At 39.3% G+C, this 18,946-nt stretch overlaps 1 protein-coding gene across 4 annotated transcripts in view; it reads left to right on the top strand.

The window, feature by feature from the left end:
- glra1 (glycine receptor, alpha 1) overlaps positions 1 to 18,946 on the top strand; it is a 141,765-nt gene that overhangs the window by 110,268 nt on the left and 12,551 nt on the right. For all 4 annotated transcript variants that reach the window (XM_028009292.1, XM_028009291.1, XM_028009290.1 and 1 more), the window contains 2 exons: positions 5,946 to 6,160; positions 8,390 to 8,536. In XM_028009292.1, the coding sequence (XP_027865093.1) occupies positions 5,946 to 6,160; positions 8,390 to 8,536 (362 nt within the window). The remainder of the gene's footprint in view (positions 1 to 5,945; positions 6,161 to 8,389; positions 8,537 to 18,946) is intronic.

Here is an 18,946-nt window from a genome sequence, read left to right as displayed (position 1 = left end):
CACCAAGTCCAAGGTTTTCTTTCATCATTGGGGTCTTCGGGCTGCACTTTGTCTGGTCCCTCACCTAGGACCTGTCTGCCTTGGGTGACCCTACCAGGGGCATGAAGCCCCAGACAGCATAGCTCCTAGGATCATTGGGGCACTCAAACCCCTCCACCACGATAAGGTGGCAGCCCATCGCATGGACATCGGGGGCAGTTCCCCTGGACTGGCAGACTGGGGTGGTGGTCCCCCTGTTCAAAAAGGGGGACCGGAGGGTGTGCTCCAATTATAGAGGGGTCACACTCTTAAGCCTCCCTGGCAAGGTCTATTCAGGGGTCCTGGAGAGGAGGGTCCGTCGGATAGTCGAACCTCGGATTCAGGAAGAGCAGTGTGGTTTTCGTCCTGGTCGTGGAACACTGGACCAGCTCTACACCCTCAGCAGGGTCCTGGAGGGTGCATGGGAGTTCGCCCAACCAGTCTACATGTGTTTTGTGGACTTGGAGAAGGCGTTCGACCGTGTCCCTCGGGGAGCCCTGTGGGGGGTTCTCCGGGAGTATGGGGTACCGGGCCCTTTGATACGGGCTGTCAGGTCCCTGTATGACCGGTGTCAGAGTCTGGTCCGCATTGCCGGCAGTAAGTCGGACTCGTTTCCGGTGAGAGTTGGACTCCGCCAGGGCTGCCCTTTGTCACCGATTCTGTTCATCACTTTCATGGACAGAATTTCTAGGCGCAGCCAAGGTGTTGAGAGGATCCGATTTGGTGGCCTTAGGATCTCATCTCTGCTTTTTGCAGACGATGTGGTCCTTTTGGCTTCATCAGATCGTGATCTGCAGCTCTCACTGGAGCGGTTCGCAGCCGAGTGTGAAGCGGCCGGGATGGGGATCAGTGCCTCCAAATCCGAGGCCATGGTCTTGAGCCGGAAAAGGGTAGAGTGCCTTCTCCGGGTCAGGGGGGGTGTCCTGCCCCAAGTGGAGGAGTTTAAGTATCTCGGGATCTTGTTCACGAATGGGGGAAGAAGGGAGCGGGAGATCGACAGGCGGATTGGCGCAGCGTCTGCTGTCAAGCGGGCGCTGTACCGGTCCGTCGTGGTGAAGAGAGAGCTGAGCCAAAAAGCGAAGCTCTCGATTTACCGGTCGATCTACGTTCCCACCCTCATCTATGGTCATGAGCTTTGGGTCATGACCGAAAGAACGAGATCGCGGATACAAGCGGCCGAAATGGGTTTTCTCCGTAGGGTGGCTGGGCTCTCCCTTAGAGATAGGGTGAGAAGCTCAGTCATCCGGGAGGGACTCAGAGTAGAGCCGCTGCTCCTTCACATCGAGAGGAGCCAGTTGAGGTGGCTTGGGCATCTGGTCAGGATGCCTCCTGGACGCCTCCCTGGTGAGGTGTTCCGGGCACGTTGCACCGGGAGGAGGCCCCGGGGAAGACCCAGGACACGCTGGGGGGACTATGTCTCTCGGCTGGCCTGGGAACGCCTCGGGATTCCCCCGGAAGAGCTGGAAGAAGTGGCCCGGGAGAGGGAAGTCTGGGCCTCCCTTCTGAAGCTGCTACCCCCGCGACCCGACCTCGGATAAGCGGAAGAAGATGGATGGATGGATGGATGGCATACAAAGTAATTTCTCTCTACAACTCTTAAAGAGAGCCTTCGGTTTCTAGTCTGACAGAACTCAGAGCAAATCGAGTTTGGTAGGCTGGACTTCAGCTGCTCAGCTTATGGCTTCCCACACGTTTAACTCAACCAGGTTATTATGAAACGACATATAAAGTGACGCGTTTAATATATTTCTGGTAAACACGTTGCAGTTTTTCTATTTTGCATCTCCTTAAAGCCAGGAATTCGATTTTAGTTAATTAGGATTTTAATTGATTGTACTAAAATTTCTCTATTTTTCTTTATTTAATTTTAATATATTTTGTCTTTGTGTCTTTTATATTATTTGGGTTTGAAGCATCTTGCGATTCATTTTTATTCCTAAAAAGAGGTACACTTGCCTTATTTTATCATTTGTTTTTGTTTCCAACATTACCAGTTTTTTAAAAACTATCTTATCACACAGAAAATACATAAAGTGCTTAAAAAATGAAACTATTTAGATTTTTTTTCTAGTAAACCTATATTAAATGGTAGTTTTTATTTTAGCTTTTGATGCATTAATGGAAAAGAGAAACTCATTTTACTTTTAAACTAACCTGGACAATTTTATGAATGAAAAACAAAAACAATCAGATTTTTTCTGTTGATTAGATAGACTGCTGAGAGTCTGAGTGGATTTTAGATGTTCTTGTATTTTCTCATTGTGCAACAGCTTTTTTTGTTGTTCTTTTGTTGTTGTTGGTTTTTTTGCAGTCTATTCTTATAAAATACTACTTTATCTCAGCAATGACTTTGAACTCATTCCAAAAAAGAAAGCAGCCCTCTACACATCGTGTTTATACCTCTGCTGCTGTGGACGATAAATATGGTTTTTAAAATATGCACAGACATGTTCAGAGTGCAGTGTGAAGTTCAGTAGACACACACAGGCCCACCAACAGTGAGATATGGGCTCAGCTGAATAATTTCAATCTTCTTATCAGATGGAAAATATGGACAGCACTTAAAAGCTCCCAAGTGTATCACAGCTATAAATCAACCTCATGAACTCTCCTCCTCCTTCCTCTTCCCTCGCTCCTTCTGCCTTTTAATGTCTCCATGCTCCTCTCATCTCTTTTCTCTCTTTGGTTTTCCCTTGAATCTTCTGCCTCTCCCTTCTTCTCCAGGCTTCAAGGGTTAACTCTTAACTGATGGGGCTACCCTCCATTGATCCTCTTTGATTAAATGGATTGTCAGCCATCTTGCTCTCTGGCTATCTTGCAGTTTATTATGGGACCCATTGCTCATTACATTACCGAGAAAGACTGAGGGACTTTAGCACTGCAACAGCACTGCAATGTAAATAAACCTGCTGCAGTGTAGGTCGATTAAAATATCATTGCAGATTTTCTTTATGCACGTTTTTTTATCTGTGAAACTTCTATTTTCTCATAAAAAGTCTACAACTGACAGCATATGTTCAGTGATTTAAAACACAAAGAAAAACACAATTAGGACAATTAATTTGCAGGAAACAAATTATGTTAAAGTCAAACCTACTGGATATGTTGGATGTATACATGTAGGAGTTATTAAGTGCAATGTATTTATGGGTAGGTAATTTAATAAGTGAACTTGTTATATTTTTGCAAGTTACTTTAAATCATAAGGTGTTATAGGTTTTATTTTTTTTTTACTTTCTAACTGATGGAGTTCTTTCTGTTTTAGTTTTTTGTGTCCTCAGATTACTCAAATGAGTAATTCCCTGACACTAGAAAATGTTTTTACAACTTTGACATATTTTTTTGCTCATCACATGAAAGGACTAAGTAGAGAGTAGTGCCATAGTACTTTAGAGTTCCCAGCAGTTTTATTTGTCTACATGATGTAGCTACTATCAACATACACCAAAATGCATCTCAAAAGCTAAGTTGATTTAATAGGTTTTAAGTCAAAATTTCTGAGTTCTAAAACAGAGAAAGTAAGAAAGAAAAATCTACTGGAACATTCCCTGAAGTCTGGATTTTAAGATCAAAGCCTAAATGTACAAAAACAACTACAATCTATAAAATCCAATATGACTGCTGGGTGTTTAAAGTGTAGTGAAGGTTAAAGACATAAAATATTTATTTGAACTGTTATTCATTTGGTTTCTGTTGGACTGGCCTCACACATATTGTACTGTGAAAAGTTAGACAACATGTATTCCTATTTCTTTAATATTTGAAATTTTAAAAAATACTTTCTCATTTCGTGCTTCTACCAGTAATTAGCATTGTCACATGGAGCAATTAAGACATCCTAGTAGATTTAATGACTTGCAACTAGACTTTGAATTTTGGATTCCATGCCAAATTGTGTACAACATATTTTTGGGTAATAATGTTATCACTGTAAAATTGTTGCTACTTATTGTCTTAACTGATTTGTTTTAATATAACTATAGGCCAAAAAGTAACTAATTGGTCTCCTTTTTGTGGAGGTAGTTGAACTCTAGAAGAGGTTTATTGTTAATCAAATTAAATTGAATGTTTTCACATATGATGCCTTCAGAAAATCAGTTACATTCAGACATAGAGCAGTAACCTGAAAAAAAAAACAACTTGTGCAATGTTTTACAGCTGCTTGGGAGAATGTTTCACGTTTCTTCTGTTAGGCTTTCAGAGTTTCCTGCTTCTGTATGTGATCCCATACTGACTTCATGTCGTTTAGATCAGAACTCCTTGGGCTGCACTATCTGTTACACAAATCTTTGTTCTTTTGGTAGAGAACAGGAATCTTGACTCTGTTGGTGTATTTTGGGTCAAAACTCTGAGGCTTCTGAAGAAACAGAGGGTTTAGGAGAAGCTGAAATTCCTGACTTTGTTCGCCACGAGCTCTGAGACAACAACATGGTGCGAGCACAAGCATCAATCACATCTTTAACCCACACAGCCTCAGGCTTGGGAGTGCCTGTGGCACTCTGCAGCACAAAGACACAAAACACCTTTTGTGTTTCTACTGAAATAATACACTCATCTTATATAACCCAATCTAAAGGAAATATACTGCGTTATATAATTAAAGCATGCCAATACATTGGAAATAAAGGCATTCAAAATTAATTAATTTAGTCTGACTGAACTATTCAATATCAAAGGGTGAAATCATTACATAACTCACCCATATACATAAGACATGTCCTGATTTCAGTAACAGGTTGGTTTCTGACCAGTTTTTTACCAGAACATTGAAAGATTAGAATACAGTCTCTGTCAGCACATTCGTTCTGTCTCTAACTTTACTCACTGGTTTTGCTCTGAAGGTTTACAGCATCACAAAGGGAAAACTGGTGGTTTAAATTAGAGTGTGTTTATTATATTACTGGTTGTTGAAGACTTGGAGCATGTCGAGACCTTCCAGTCGCTTAAATTGTTTAAGCGACTGGGATATTCCTTAGTTTTGTCCTGATTATTACACGCTGCTTCTGTAACCTGCTCTCTGCTTGTAGATCTCAAACGATTGTAGAACCAAATGAAGACACTGCAGTAAGAGTAAGCAACTTTCGTCTGTGAGTGTCTGCTACAGTTAGTCTCTTAAAATGACAGCGGTGTCCATTTCTTCTGCAGAGCAGTAGTTATGAGTTATTATAGTTCTAAAATACATGGTCTTCCACATTTGGCTAATTTAAAAAAATATGTCCACCTACTACTATGTGTTCCAACAAAAATGGGATGTGCATTTCCGTTACAAATGTGTGCAAAAGTTTGGCAATATTCCGCTAATGTCAAAATGTCGCAATTTCCCAACTGCAGTGTTTCTTTTCAATAAGAAACATAATTAAAATGACACATGGATGAATTTCTTCATACCATAATTCATTCATAATTAATGATCTTCCAGCCTGTTGACTTCTTCTCCATGGTTTGTGCCAGTGGTACCATCCAGTTGATGATCATGTAACTTGTGTGATGTGACAAAAGTGTCTCCATTGCAGTTAAAACAATAAGCTAATTTTGTTACGACCAAATAAACCACCGCATCCTAACACTGACATTTTTTTTGTAATTGCCATGTTTCCATTAAGCAAATTTATTTTTGAAATGTCAAATTGCGCTATTATGTGGTCAATTTGAGCGCAGCTAGTGATTCCAAGTTTAATCAATGGTGCAGCCAAGTCTGCTTTTAATCTACATTTGTGGTTTTCTGTTAACTTAAAATGAAATAGGTAATTTAGGACAAACATTTTCTCTAAAATTTCAATTTGTTAAAGAAATTCTTTCCATTAGAAATTGAAAGTGTTCATACAAATCAATTATCTCCTGGCGTGCACAGCTAGAAGACTAAGATGTCTTCCAAATCTCCCAATTCTTTAAGGCTACATTTAATAATCTGTGTTCTTCTGTTTCAGGTAAATTCACCTGCATTGAGGCTCGTTTCCACCTGGAGCGTCAGATGGGTTATTACCTGATCCAGATGTACATCCCATCGCTGCTCATCGTCATCCTGTCCTGGGTCTCCTTCTGGATCAACATGGACGCAGCGCCTGCCCGCGTTGGTCTGGGAATCACCACAGTGCTGACCATGACCACGCAGAGCTCGGGCTCCAGAGCCTCTCTGCCCAAGGTGAAGAGAAATCAGACACATTTCTACACCTGTTCACTTATTGATGCATGGAGTGACATTAACTAGATCAAAAGGGGGATGACAGAAAACGCACTTGATAAGTTACAGTGAAGGGCAAAAGGAAATCATCAAATAAACAAAGACAATTTTAAAGCCCCTCGGTCTTTTCAAATGGAAGTGGAGCAAATATGAGTCTGCATGATCCAAAGGAAGCTGTAATTCAAACACACTCACTCAGAGTTTGTTTACATTTGGAGCTTTGTGCGCTCTGGAAACTGAACTAGTGAACCGTGATTCCTCTGCAGTTCAGCTGTCATAGTAATAATCACGCACCACAGCTGAGTGTACATGCGGCTCAGTCACACACTCGCAGGCAAATCGGTGTGACTGCTATCAAACGCACCTACACATGACGTACTGCATCATGTCAGGCTGGAGGGAAATGGAGGTGGACGTGAAGAACATTTACAAGAAAGGTGGGCAGTTTTTTCTTTCAAGGATTTCACCAAACAGCACAGAGGCACACGGTTCTGATGTTCATCCGTCCACCTGCTGCGTTCTGCTTATCTGAGATTAAGTCACGAAGGGGACGAATCTGGGAGGGAAACTAAACAGTCCTCTCCCCAGCAACACCATCCTGTTCCTCCTGAGAGATCTATAGATTGTCCACAAAGTTCTAAATAAATGCTTCTGGGCCCATCCACAACAGCTCTGTTTAGTCTGCTTTAATTGAACTCTAGTTTGTTTGTTTAGAAAGTCTTGTTCTTTGGAGGAGGTATGAATGCGCAATCAAGCTCTGGTGTGGACAAAAAAAAGCTAACTCTGGTCCGATTAAAGTGAATTTTGGCACAGTGCAAATATATATTTGGAGGCAAGTGGACCAGAAACTGCTGTAAAAGCAAGTAGCGAACTATAGCGCAAGGTATTCTGGGTAAATAAACCAAAACAAATGTGAGATTCTAGCAAATAAAAGGCTCATGTTTTTTTTTTTTTTTTTTTACCAAACACAAAAGAGAAATCCTACAACCACTAAAATTTGACGCCATTCCATTTTTTTTTACATTATGTGAAAAAGGAAGTTGCGCTCACGTCTTCTTCAGAGATATTCATGATTTTCCTTCAGCTGTTCTACATGCAGCGCCACCACAGGCGAGGGAGGGAACAGGTTTCTCAAAGGGTTTGGATCATTTGATACGGTGCAGTGTGAAAGCAAACCGCACCATCTGAAAATGTAACAATTGTTGCAGTTTTGGTCACCAGTCGAACCGAGTTTACCAAACTGTCGGGTGTAAAGACTCCCTCTGGTTCTCTTCCCAGTATGACATGCCTGGAAAACCTCCAAACAGACGAATGTCCAAAGGAATCAAATGACTCAACCTCCTTAGCTGGCTCCTTTTTGATGCAGAAAGGCAGTGGCTGTATCCCAAGATCTCAGTAGACATTTGCTTTTCGGTTTAGCTCCTTCTTCATCACTGCAGACTGAAGCAATGTTCTCAACACTGTAGAAAAAGCTTCAATCAGTCCTTTCACTAAGGACCAAAGGGATGTGGAGCTATTCGAGCTTTGAGTCTAATAATGCAAAATGAATCCATCTTTGTTTCAACTTGAAAAATGCTTGCGTTTTTTTTAAGTGCAAATGTGTGTATATTGACATCTAAACAATTATTTCTTCTTTTATTGTGAAATTATAGTGCTGCACTGAATAATCTAGAATTTATTTTACACGTCTTTACCGTTAGTGAGAGTAAGTCTGATGAGAATGGCCTATTTCCCTTTACGTTGCTGCTTTATGCCTGAATGATTGTCAAGCCAAGGTGTTCATCAGCTGTTCAAAGATAAATGTTTTCCTATCAGTGTCGCAAGGTGAACTTCCAGACTGTGTGTGTGCAAAAGATCCAAAGTCATAATTTAATTAGATTTTATACAGGTGGTTGTGTTTTCTTTGTGTTTGACTCAGGGCTTCACAAAGTGATCAGTGTAGAGATAAAGAGGTAAAATGACAGGACAGGGTGTAAATTAATTAGAGAATAAGCCAGACAGACTTTGTTTAGCTCCTGTCTGTCCAAGTACGATATTTCATGTATGAAAAACAGGTAGTGAACCATAAAAAGCAGAGCCAAAAAGGCGAGGGCCTCGAAACAAAACCCAGACACAAGGCTCTGTTTATTTATTCTAATTCAGTCTATCTGATGTTTTTTTCTTTGTTTTTTTTTTCTTGACCACCTGCAGGTGTCCTATGTGAAAGCCATTGATATCTGGATGGCCGTCTGTCTGCTGTTTGTCTTTTCGGCCTTGTTGGAATACGCCGCCGTGAACTTTATCGCCCGCCAGCACAAGGAGCTGCTGCGCTTCAGACGGAGACGACGACACATGAAGGTAAACGCTTCTGACTGTTTTCTCCAAGGACAGGACCGTTCCTCCTGTGTGTCAACTGAAAAATCAGTTGGACTTTATTTAAATTTTAGATTTCATCCTGTGGAGTTTGGTTGCCTGAAACAAAGAATCAGTTTAATTCATGAGGTGTTTGTTTAGTCATGTGAAACGGAGAAAAAAAACCTCTCTTCTTCTCCATGCTCAAGTCATCTGAAAACATTCAGGTCCTCGCTTGATCCTGGCTTTGTTCAGTACTTATTATTGTCTTGTAGAGAAACGAGTCATCAATGTTTCATAGGCGCCGACTGAAGGCTGAGCCGAGCTGCACAGCAAAGAGCTTGTTGTGAATTCACATACAAAAAATATATTAAAAAAAACTACTAGTTGTAGAAATGCAGCAAAAGTCTAACCCAGAGGTCTTTTTTATTTGGAAAAGCCATTCTCAAACGTTTTAAAATATATTCTATTAAAATATTAAATAATATGATCATCTAATATTTATTCTTTGTCAGCCTAGCTAATTAATGGCCTCCCATTAACAGAATAAGAAATTAGAAAAGCTATACTGTAATTATAAAAAGGATAAACTGTTCAATCAGCAATGGCTCTCCAGTGCTGCACTTTAAATATAAAGACACAAAGACGCTCAATAAAAATATAAATGAATAATTCAAAGTGCAGTATGGTGCATAAACACTCTTAGTAGATGAAACATTATAGTTGTAAACATTGATCTTATTTTGCAATTTGGATTTTTTATTGATTGTTTGGAGAATCCAAGCAACCAGCAGCTATAAAAACAAAAATACAAATTTAATATAGTAATAAACATTATGAAGGCTTGAGAAGCATGTGATGAATGTAAAAAACTGACATTTTATTTTCAGAGTCACTTCTCTGATCATTGATGTGCTATATGTCACATAAGCCATCCTTATTTTTCTCAGTTTTTGAAGCAATAAATCTTATAAACTACTTTAACTTTCATTGACTGTCAAAATGCTCAAGAACGTTAAATCAGATAACATTAAGTCTCATTAAAAAGCTTGAACACCGTAGTTATTAAATTTCATAATAGTAGTGTAGATGCATATAAACACAATGGCCTCTGCCCCCTTGTCTTTAGAGGATTTTCTTTTTCTAAGTTCATTGTCATTTCTTTTACTTTGTTTTGACTCTGCAGTATTTAATCTGTGCATTCTGTTTGGAAAAAACAGAATCAGTCCTTCAATCTGAGTCCTTCATCTTGAATTTATCAGTGCAGGCGGCTGTATCGAATAAGGAGTAAAGCTGTCAGGCCTGCAGGGAATATTGATGCGCTTGCTGATTGTGAAGCTGGCAGACATTGTGGGGTGCAGGGCAAAAAAACCCTCAACCACAAGAGAAGAAACAATGCACCTGCACTTTAAAACAAAACAAAAAAATCCATGCAGCTTGGATTTGTGTTTGTGTCAAAGGGAGAGCGAGATTTGTGTGTTCAGAGCCGGTGAACATGCTTACATTTCTAAGTGCTGTTGTGTAATTTGGTGTCAAAGGGGCATATGTTCGCATTTAATTTAACTAAAGCTGCTCAATTCAGTCTGACATCTTGTATGCGAGCATCACTTATCAGTTTTCATGATTTTATGAGAACACAGTATCCAGAAGCCCAGGAAGGTGACAGCTAAATTAGGAAGCCACATTTCAGGATTGGGATTAAGGCAGGATTATATCTAGGTTTATGTTGACTGCGTCATTTAATATTATCATATCCATGCATTTTGACTTCACCCTCCATCATTTTACCGGTTGAGGAAATTTCAATTTGATTTAAGCTTTTGATCAAACAACTGTGGGTGTAATGTCACATGCAAAATAAGATTCACAAGAACAAGAATCCAGATTCAATTTTTTTTACAAATGCTTATGCAAATCAGAAAATTATGTTTCAGAAAATCTAGAATTCAACATTTAATCAAAGTTTGAATATGCTAAGTGCTGTAGTTTTAAGCAGCACTAAACACCCAAATATCATTTAAAACGCTCCTTTAATCTTTTAACAAAATAAGATTAAAAGTTTTAAAGAACATGAATTTGTGTAATTCTAGAATTTATTGATTTCAGTTTTGACCAGAAAAGCATTTCAGAGCTAGAACTGCTGATTGTTAAACAGCAATACTATACATTTTAATAATTTTATGACTTTATTCTAGTAATTTTATTTTCTTCATTTTCTTAGCATGGCCTTAATACTCCATTGTAGACAACAGAGAGTGTTGGAAGCAATGATATTGTGATATTACTTAATTTATTCAGCCCTACTTTTAAATTGTTATTTACTGAAGTCAAAGGCATAGTGTCTGTTTCTAGAGAGCATGCTGTTGTTCACAGTAATTATAATTTTAGTGGACATCTTCATAATAATTAAAAGCAGAGTTCAACATCTTCCCATAAAATAAACATGAAGAGCTCAGAGAGGCAGTGGGGGAGAGTTGGCAGGGGTGAGAAATATGATAATATAAAAATCTATTAATCCTTAATCCCATTTTCGTTATTCCCAATCCCCTGAGCCCTGACGGCAGGTGAAGTGGTGGATTAAACAGTCCGACTGCCGCTGCACTTTCAGGGAGAATCAGACAAAAAAATTCTCTGTCTGTTTTTACGTCTGTCTCAGGGTCTCTCGACCCGCTCTCAGTTCAACAGTAGGAGCAGTGGGACCGCGGGCTTGGATCCGACAAACATCTGGCACGTTTGTCGGTTTTTTTCTTTCTCTTCTTTTTGGTTGATGATGAAAGCAGGAGGTGAATCCAGGCTGTGGCTGTGTTACATAATAAGGATATTTGTCTGTTCAGATGAGGTCAACATGTGAGTGACTTCAGAGCTGACAACATTTTGGTTGTTGACAAATTCTCAGCAATTTGATTGCTAAGCTCATATTAATAAATAGGTGAGTTAAGGTTCGTGATTCTTATATAATATTTTGTTAACCATGTGGGGCTGTGTCTTGTTACTTTGCAGGATTAGGGTTATTTCTTTTTTATTTACAGCCAAATTTGACATTTATTGTATGTCATAAAAAATAAAAATAAATTCTCTTATTCCTTTTTGACACAGTTTCTTCCTTTTTGTTTTTTGGGTTTTTTTTGTTGTCAATTTTCAGTTTTTATGCTGAAAAAATATCTAAAGCCTATATTTTGCTTAAAAAATATAAAGTTGCCCTGGCAGCAGCAGAGAATGCCATCACAGTCCTTATATTCCAGCAGTTTGCAATGCAAAACCGACATGTTCAAACAGTAAGAAGCTTTTCAACTTCTCCATGTAAACTGTTGAAACCAGGGCTTCAAGGAACTCCGAAAACACACGGCGGATAGAGGGTATTTGCATTTGAAGCAGGACTTTGCATAATTTTATGGAGTTGGAAAAATTCATCATTCAAAACATTTGTCAAATTCAGCTCTTCTGGTATTTTCACTCTATTTCAAGCGTAGTTTAATAATAATAAAAAAAAGAATAAAAAAAGAGAGACTATGATGATGATCTTATATAAAAATGATGAGCATCCTCAATAAGATATTGAGCAGTAATCCTGACTGTGGAGCTGTGAAATAAATCTGGTGATGGTGAAAACCCCGTCTCTGACACAGCGAGGGAGAGAAAGACAGACAGTCGTTCGGCGTCACGTTCTTAATTAACCTCCGGGGCCAGTCCTTCTAATGTGAGTCTAATGTGATCCATTAGGGACGACTATCAGTCAGGTTTCAGCTCAAAGGAAAGCTTCACCATAGCATATAGAAAACGGCAGTTTGGGGAAATCAAAGCCCAAGCATGCAGAAGCTGTCAAATGGTTAAAAAAAGAAAGAGCAGAGGAGGAAGGTATGGCATGTTTTCCTGGAAAATAAACACCTCCAACAAGTGTTTAAGCTGCCTGATCCTTCCCCTCCTTACAGCTGGAGGAGGCAATCACTCTCAGTTTTCATTGAGAGGAATCTCAATGATGACCCTTCAGCATTGTGTAATTGAAGTAGTCTTCAGAGAAAGCAACTCCTGCTCCTCCTTTTGACTCTGTTTGAGGCTTTAAAAAAGACAGTGACTGGGGACTTGAACCAATTTCAGGTCAAATCTGCAGCGGTGAAATGAAAAATAGTAGTAAAGGGTGAAGTAATAAACTTCAACTAAGAAGAGTTTGTCTTTTTAATAAGTACTCTGGGCTGGCTGAAGCTTTGATTAAATTGCTACTGAGATAAACTCTACATGATGTATTTATTGTGCATAATAGAGGGAGCAATATATATGTCACAAAATATAAAGAAAAAAATTGCCATAATCATATTTAGTATAACACATAAAAAATAAGGACACAAACAGTTAATTTATATATTAAAAAATAAAAAATTGATACAAAAAATATAACATAGGTAGCTTTTATAATATAGTTATAATCAGTATACATAGTGAGACAATGTATAATGACTATACATAGTCAGCATAGCCATTTAGAAACAAAAGTGCACTAAAATGCTGCACAACAGCAATAAGTGTGCTCATAAGAACATTAAAAGGAACATAAATAAATAAAAGTAGCATAACAACTGTGAGTATTTGTGGAACGGTACAAAACATACTAATTAATTGTAAGATGTCACGCTATTTTCATCAGATGTAGAGCAGATTCATATCTATAAAAGCACTTTAATGTCAAGATAAATTATTTCATGAAAGGATACCATGCTGGCAAGGCAAAGAAAATTGTAGAGTTTTGTGTGTTTTCTATGGCTCTAGGGTATAGAAATGTACTTTATTTTTCACAAACCTCATCTATATTTCATAAAAATGACAGTGTGGTCTGCAGTTATGTGTATGATGTATATTTCTTTTTATCATACATTTAAGGTGAAATTTAATTTTACAACAAGGTAAACAGCTAATAGAAATTCCAGAGGGTGAACTTTCCCCTACATTATTTTGGGATTCGGTTTTTAAATACAGCATAGAGCTCACTCTCTTTGAAAGGAATACAGAAATCTTCACATAAGCTTCAAAACAATTTGTTTCATTTGTCTTTTAATATACAAAAAATCATTTTGTTTTAATCTCTGAAAGAAAGAGCATCAGAATATTGCATGCTCACCTGGTTATCTTGTCCCCAACTAGTACGGCCATATTCACTTGGAAAAATTGTTATAAAGAAGTAATTTACCCTCCTAATTACCAAAATATCAGATGTTTACACATGTTCATAATAAGATTTTGATTAGCTTAGTTTTGCTTTAATCTAGTTTTAAACTGTACTTTTAATTGCTATTTGGTTCAAGTTTAAGCATGTAAAACTGTTTGCTTAGATTTGTGAAGAGATTTCTCTTCTATTGCACATTATTAAAAAGCCAAAAAGAAATGTGTCCCTTTCCAAATCTTTGAAATTCATGTTCCATCTTCTGCATAAATATAAAAATAATCTCACAGAATACAAATACTCTGTTGTGTTGTGCTTGTTTCCCGTCTTTCCAGGAAACAGTGATGTTCAGTTTGTGCTGATTGCAGCTTGGGCCAATAAATACCCATTACGGCTGCAGACTCATTTGAATTGGAGATGAATGCTAATGTACCATTTCCCTCTGCAGACAGAAGCCAGAGGTTGGTCGGTATTGGGTTATTTGTCCATTCTGAACAGGGCTTGAACTTCAGTTTGACCGTGTGGGGGGCAAAGTTGGCAACAATCAAGTTTAACCTTTATCTTGTGGAGACTGGCAGTGACACTGATCCAGTTCAGACTCCTACATGGTTCTGCTGCTATGTTCAGGGTCAATGCTTTAAAGAGGAAGTATTATGTAAAATCAGTTTAGTTTTACATCATACTATAATGTTATTCACTCATCAAAAGCATACCTGGAGTGTTGTTTTGATTATTTCATGCATGTTTGAGAAATCCTTTAATCTCCTGTGGCAACCATTCAGCTGCCCAAAACGCCTGGTTGGACCTAACCCCGCCTTTGAGATGGAGCTCCTCCTCTGAGCTGCAGTTTCCAAGCATCCCCCAATCAGCTCCTTCAAACTAGCCAGCAGCAATTAGCAAAGGTGGAACTGCGCATCCAGTGAACTCATTGTAGGAGCTACTTCTCAGTGAAATTCTGGTAAAAATTTAAGTAAGGGGTTAATAGAGGAGCGGTGTTGTGATGACTTCCTGAAGGTGGAGTTTCAGAAAGAGCAGGAGTTTTAAAGAGACATATTGGATACATAGGGATTTTTTTAATAACTGAAGTTGTTATAAAAGTTAATTGCTTATGTTATAAAATGACATTAGGTACCTGGAAAACAAATAATACTGCCCCTTTAAGAGCATCATCTTGGTAGATTTACAGGAAAATGGTTTGCAATTGGGGCAGACATTGACAGTAACAGCTCATTATTTTCTTTTCGATGGATTTATTATTTATGGGAAGTCTCATGGTGACTCTCGGTCAGGTTAGGAGTGATTTACAGACAGAATCACTACGTCAGCATGATGGATTTGGATTGTGAATTTACCTGAACATTTCCCCATGGAGGATTTATTTACTGTTGTTGTAACATCAACAGTTCGTCTGCATATTGTCGGAAATCTACAAGACCTGACTGAACTATGTCCTCGAGCGTTTTGTGGCTTTAATGCACCCACCTGCAAAGTGCACTCTGCAGCAGCAAATGCTTGAAGAGAAATCAAAAGGACAGACAACTAGGTCTGATTTCTGGAAGGAACAGTGGGGCTTTTTTTTGGAAGACTGTCAGTCCAGATAAAATGCGTCTGCTTCTGATGGCTTGGCTTGAATTGGCAGATATGTAATTCAGAATTCATGCTTCAGTGCCGCTGTCCCTGCCTTGACATAAATCCACTGCTGCACCTCAGCTCATATTTCAGTGTTGAACGTGAGCCTGTCGCTGCGATGCAGGTAGCTGCAGCAGATGAAGTGGTCCCCGTTGTGCTGATTTCTGTGGTTTCTACCTTGCTGCTTCATTGATTTGTTAGTGGCACTGATAGTCCAGAGAGAGAGAGAGAGAGAGAACGGGCCGGAAGAGGAGTCGGACTGAGGCTGTCTGGTTCAGAAGGCTGTCTAATTAGAAAGACGAAGCAAGATGACATCAAAGGAACAGATACTGCAACCCCGAGAGAACAAAAAGGCAGCACGGCCCCCCTCTGAGCGTGGAGGCAGAGTGACACCCCCCCCTGCTGGGAGTGCAAAGCAACTGTGCAGGGATCAGATCAATAACGCTGCTCTTCCTAGACAGATCGGGCCGCCTGGCAGCAGCTCGCGTGTTTAATACAGACAAGCTCTCCCTACTGAACGAGAGAGTGATCTTCTTCAGGAATCAAAGAGAAGTCAAACATGACTGCCTCTCACCTGCACTTCAATCACAACTGTCTTTACTTGCAGAATCAGTGCTATTATTGCTGGCAATGCCCAGAATACAAATGTGCATTTTTAACACCAGGATAGGTTTTAACTAAAATACATAACGTTATGAGAATTATCTACTGGATATTAAAAATAATAACGTCATAGATTACAGCATAAACAGCTGCATTTAATATCAAGTTTCCTGAATCAAACAGTCTTATAACTCCTTGAGAGAAAGACGAACACATTTGATTGGAATGGCTGAATTACCACCTCAAAACTAGCCTGGTAAAAATCAGCCCCTTGTTCTACACGGTCTGAACTCTCAGCTGTTGTTCCATCAATAAATGTCAGTAAATTTGAATATACGATCAAAAGCAGTTACTGTGTGCAGTTTAGTGATATAAATCACACTTCAAAAGGTAAGGGACATCCTGAAGAAGCCAATTTTAAATGGGAATGTTTTCCAAAAGAAGTATTTGTGTTTTTTTGGCGCTATGTTTGTACAGATACCTAAAAAGGCATAATAAATAGTTTTTCATAATCATTTTAATCATTATTACAATGCTAATACAAAATGTGGAGATAAAATTCTAAGTTCACATTGCCCACCCCAAGTTTCAAGTGTTTGAAGATTCACATCTAACTTTTACCTCACAAATGAGACTTGAGCATATTTAAGCTACTCCAGGCAGATGACTGTCCTCCCTGACTTTCTCCTTTCCAACGTGAGAAACTGGAACAATCTGGAGAAACTTTGTCTCCTGTATCAGGATCTGTTTTCAGCTCATATTTCTCTGCGAAAAGAACTGTGGGTTTAAAGAAGTGGTCAGTGGAAAGTGACCACAGATGCCATCGCAGTGTTTGAAAATGACAGCCTCTCATTAGGGAACCTCACTTCCTGATTGATCGGCTATAATCGTCTTGTTAGCTGCGATTAGGTGGGGGAATGCTGTACATGCTGGTTTGCTCAAACTGCCTTGATCTCTCCGGTTGTTCGGCAGCTCAGAGAACAAAGGCAGATAAGAGCGCTCAGAGATTAAGAGGCTTGCTGAGCGGTGGGAGTGAAATCAGCCTCCAGACTGACAGGTCGGCAGTCAACTGGTGTGAAACACTCTTGTGGTCTCCAAATTAAACAGGTGTTTAACTGTTGCAGAGGGTATTGCTGTTATCAGGAACTCTTTCTGCACTGCTCTTTATTCTACTTTCTTTTTTACAACTCAGTTTTACCCAAATAACTTCCTTATATAATGAAACCTATCGCATGCATTTCAATCCTGACAGTGTCTTGTATAAGTAAGCAAACATGAACTTATGCTAAGGTTTATACAAATGTAATAGGCGAGTCTCTTAAAATTGGAATCTTTGGCGTTATTCTTCAAAATGTCTTTGATTGCATCCACATGTGCATCTCATCCACACGTTTTAACGTCTTAGTGTGAGGAAGTGAACTCACACCAACCAGCTGTGAATGTTGGTGAATGTGAAAGCTGTGAAAGCTATCACAGTTCTGAACCTCTCAACTTGAAGCTCTTGATGATTGAGAAAACTACTCTTTCCCAATCAGATTCGTTGCATCAGAATCTCCTGCAGATTGCTGGTTGCACACTTTTACTTGGAACTGACCATTTTTAAAGTTGACAATAACACTTTTATATGAAATCCTGAATTGACGGTTTTGATCTTTCAGCAGGATTCTTCACCTGCTCTTATAACATGACTTTAAATCAGCTGATGGCATTATTTTCAGGATCTTAATCAGCCTCTAAATTGAGATCTTGTGAGGTTTCTTTCTTGCATTAGCCTTTTACATGGCATCTGATGCTTAAGTTTTAAAGCCACCTGGTGACCATCAGACGAATTCCCTCATAGAAGACTTTTATATCAACTTCGTGATTAAAAGTTGCTAACTTTGTTAATCTTGTGAGTTGTACATGCTGCTATTATGGAAGTGGAAGGTGGATCCATACAAATACTTTCAACATCCCCCTGTGGAGAATTATCCTTTCTCCAGGATAAGTTCTTGATGTCAGTGAGTTGAATTCATGATTTCCATTTATTAATAACAAATTACAGCTGGTCTATTTCTCATGCTACCTTTAGGAGCTAGCAGGACAAAATGGCATCAAGCAACAGTAGGTAATCCCATTTGCTAGCCTCTATCTAAGCTACACCCTAAAGAGGGCGTTCCCTAGTGGGTCATATCCTTTAACCCTAGCTTTGAGGGTATTTCCTTTAGCTTTAGCTTTGCAACTAGCTAAAAAAGATAGAAGAAAAACACAGAATTATTTATTCTCAACATCCCCTTAGCCAATCCTGCAGAGATGAGAGGGTGTAGATGATGGATGGATGACTTTAGATATTTCTGCGTAGACTCATCTTTGTAAAATTCATTGTTTTCAGAAAATAAAGGCGAAAACGTAACCCCCACTTCAGCTGCTTCAAGCTTCAGTGAGCACCAAATTGATGTTAAATTTGGAATTAACGTTTCGTACATGCAGCTGAAAGGATTGTGGCGTCTCTGGATGTTGTTCAGATCTGATGGAGGAACAGAAAGACGGGAGAGGAGAGAAAAAAACAGCGCAGCAGATCATGTGGATAATCATTCCAGGTCAGCGGCTTGATGAGCCAGAGACATTAACACAGCTCTGCTTTAGCGGGCAGAGACTCCAGTGGTAACCAAAAGAGAGAACAGGAAAAGCAGGGAATGATGGAGCAGTACATTATAACCATGTGTAGAGATCTGGCTTTGATTCGCCTCAGCTACTCAGAAACATCTCCTGAGCTGTATAATAGGCATTCGTGGAAACTCCATAAGCATTCCAGGACTTCATCCCCCCTCTGATGCATCTCGTGGTTTCAGTGACCTTCTTCTAACTAATTAAATTTGCTTTGACACCAGAATGAATGAACCTTAATGACACAGGTTAATCTGCATTTATGGCCATGGAATCGCTTCATCCAGTCCACCTATTTTCAGATCGTTTCCATCTCGCCTTGCTTACATAATAATCACATCATTGCAATCTCTTTGCATTTTCTTATAAAAAAAACCCAACATTTT

This window comes from Xiphophorus couchianus, chromosome 23, assembly GCF_001444195.1.
Source record: "Xiphophorus couchianus chromosome 23, X_couchianus-1.0, whole genome shotgun sequence".
Taxonomy (NCBI): domain Eukaryota; kingdom Metazoa; phylum Chordata; class Actinopteri; order Cyprinodontiformes; family Poeciliidae; genus Xiphophorus; species Xiphophorus couchianus.
Note: the sequence above shows the minus strand (reverse complement) of the source record. Positions and strands in the feature narration are given on the sequence as shown.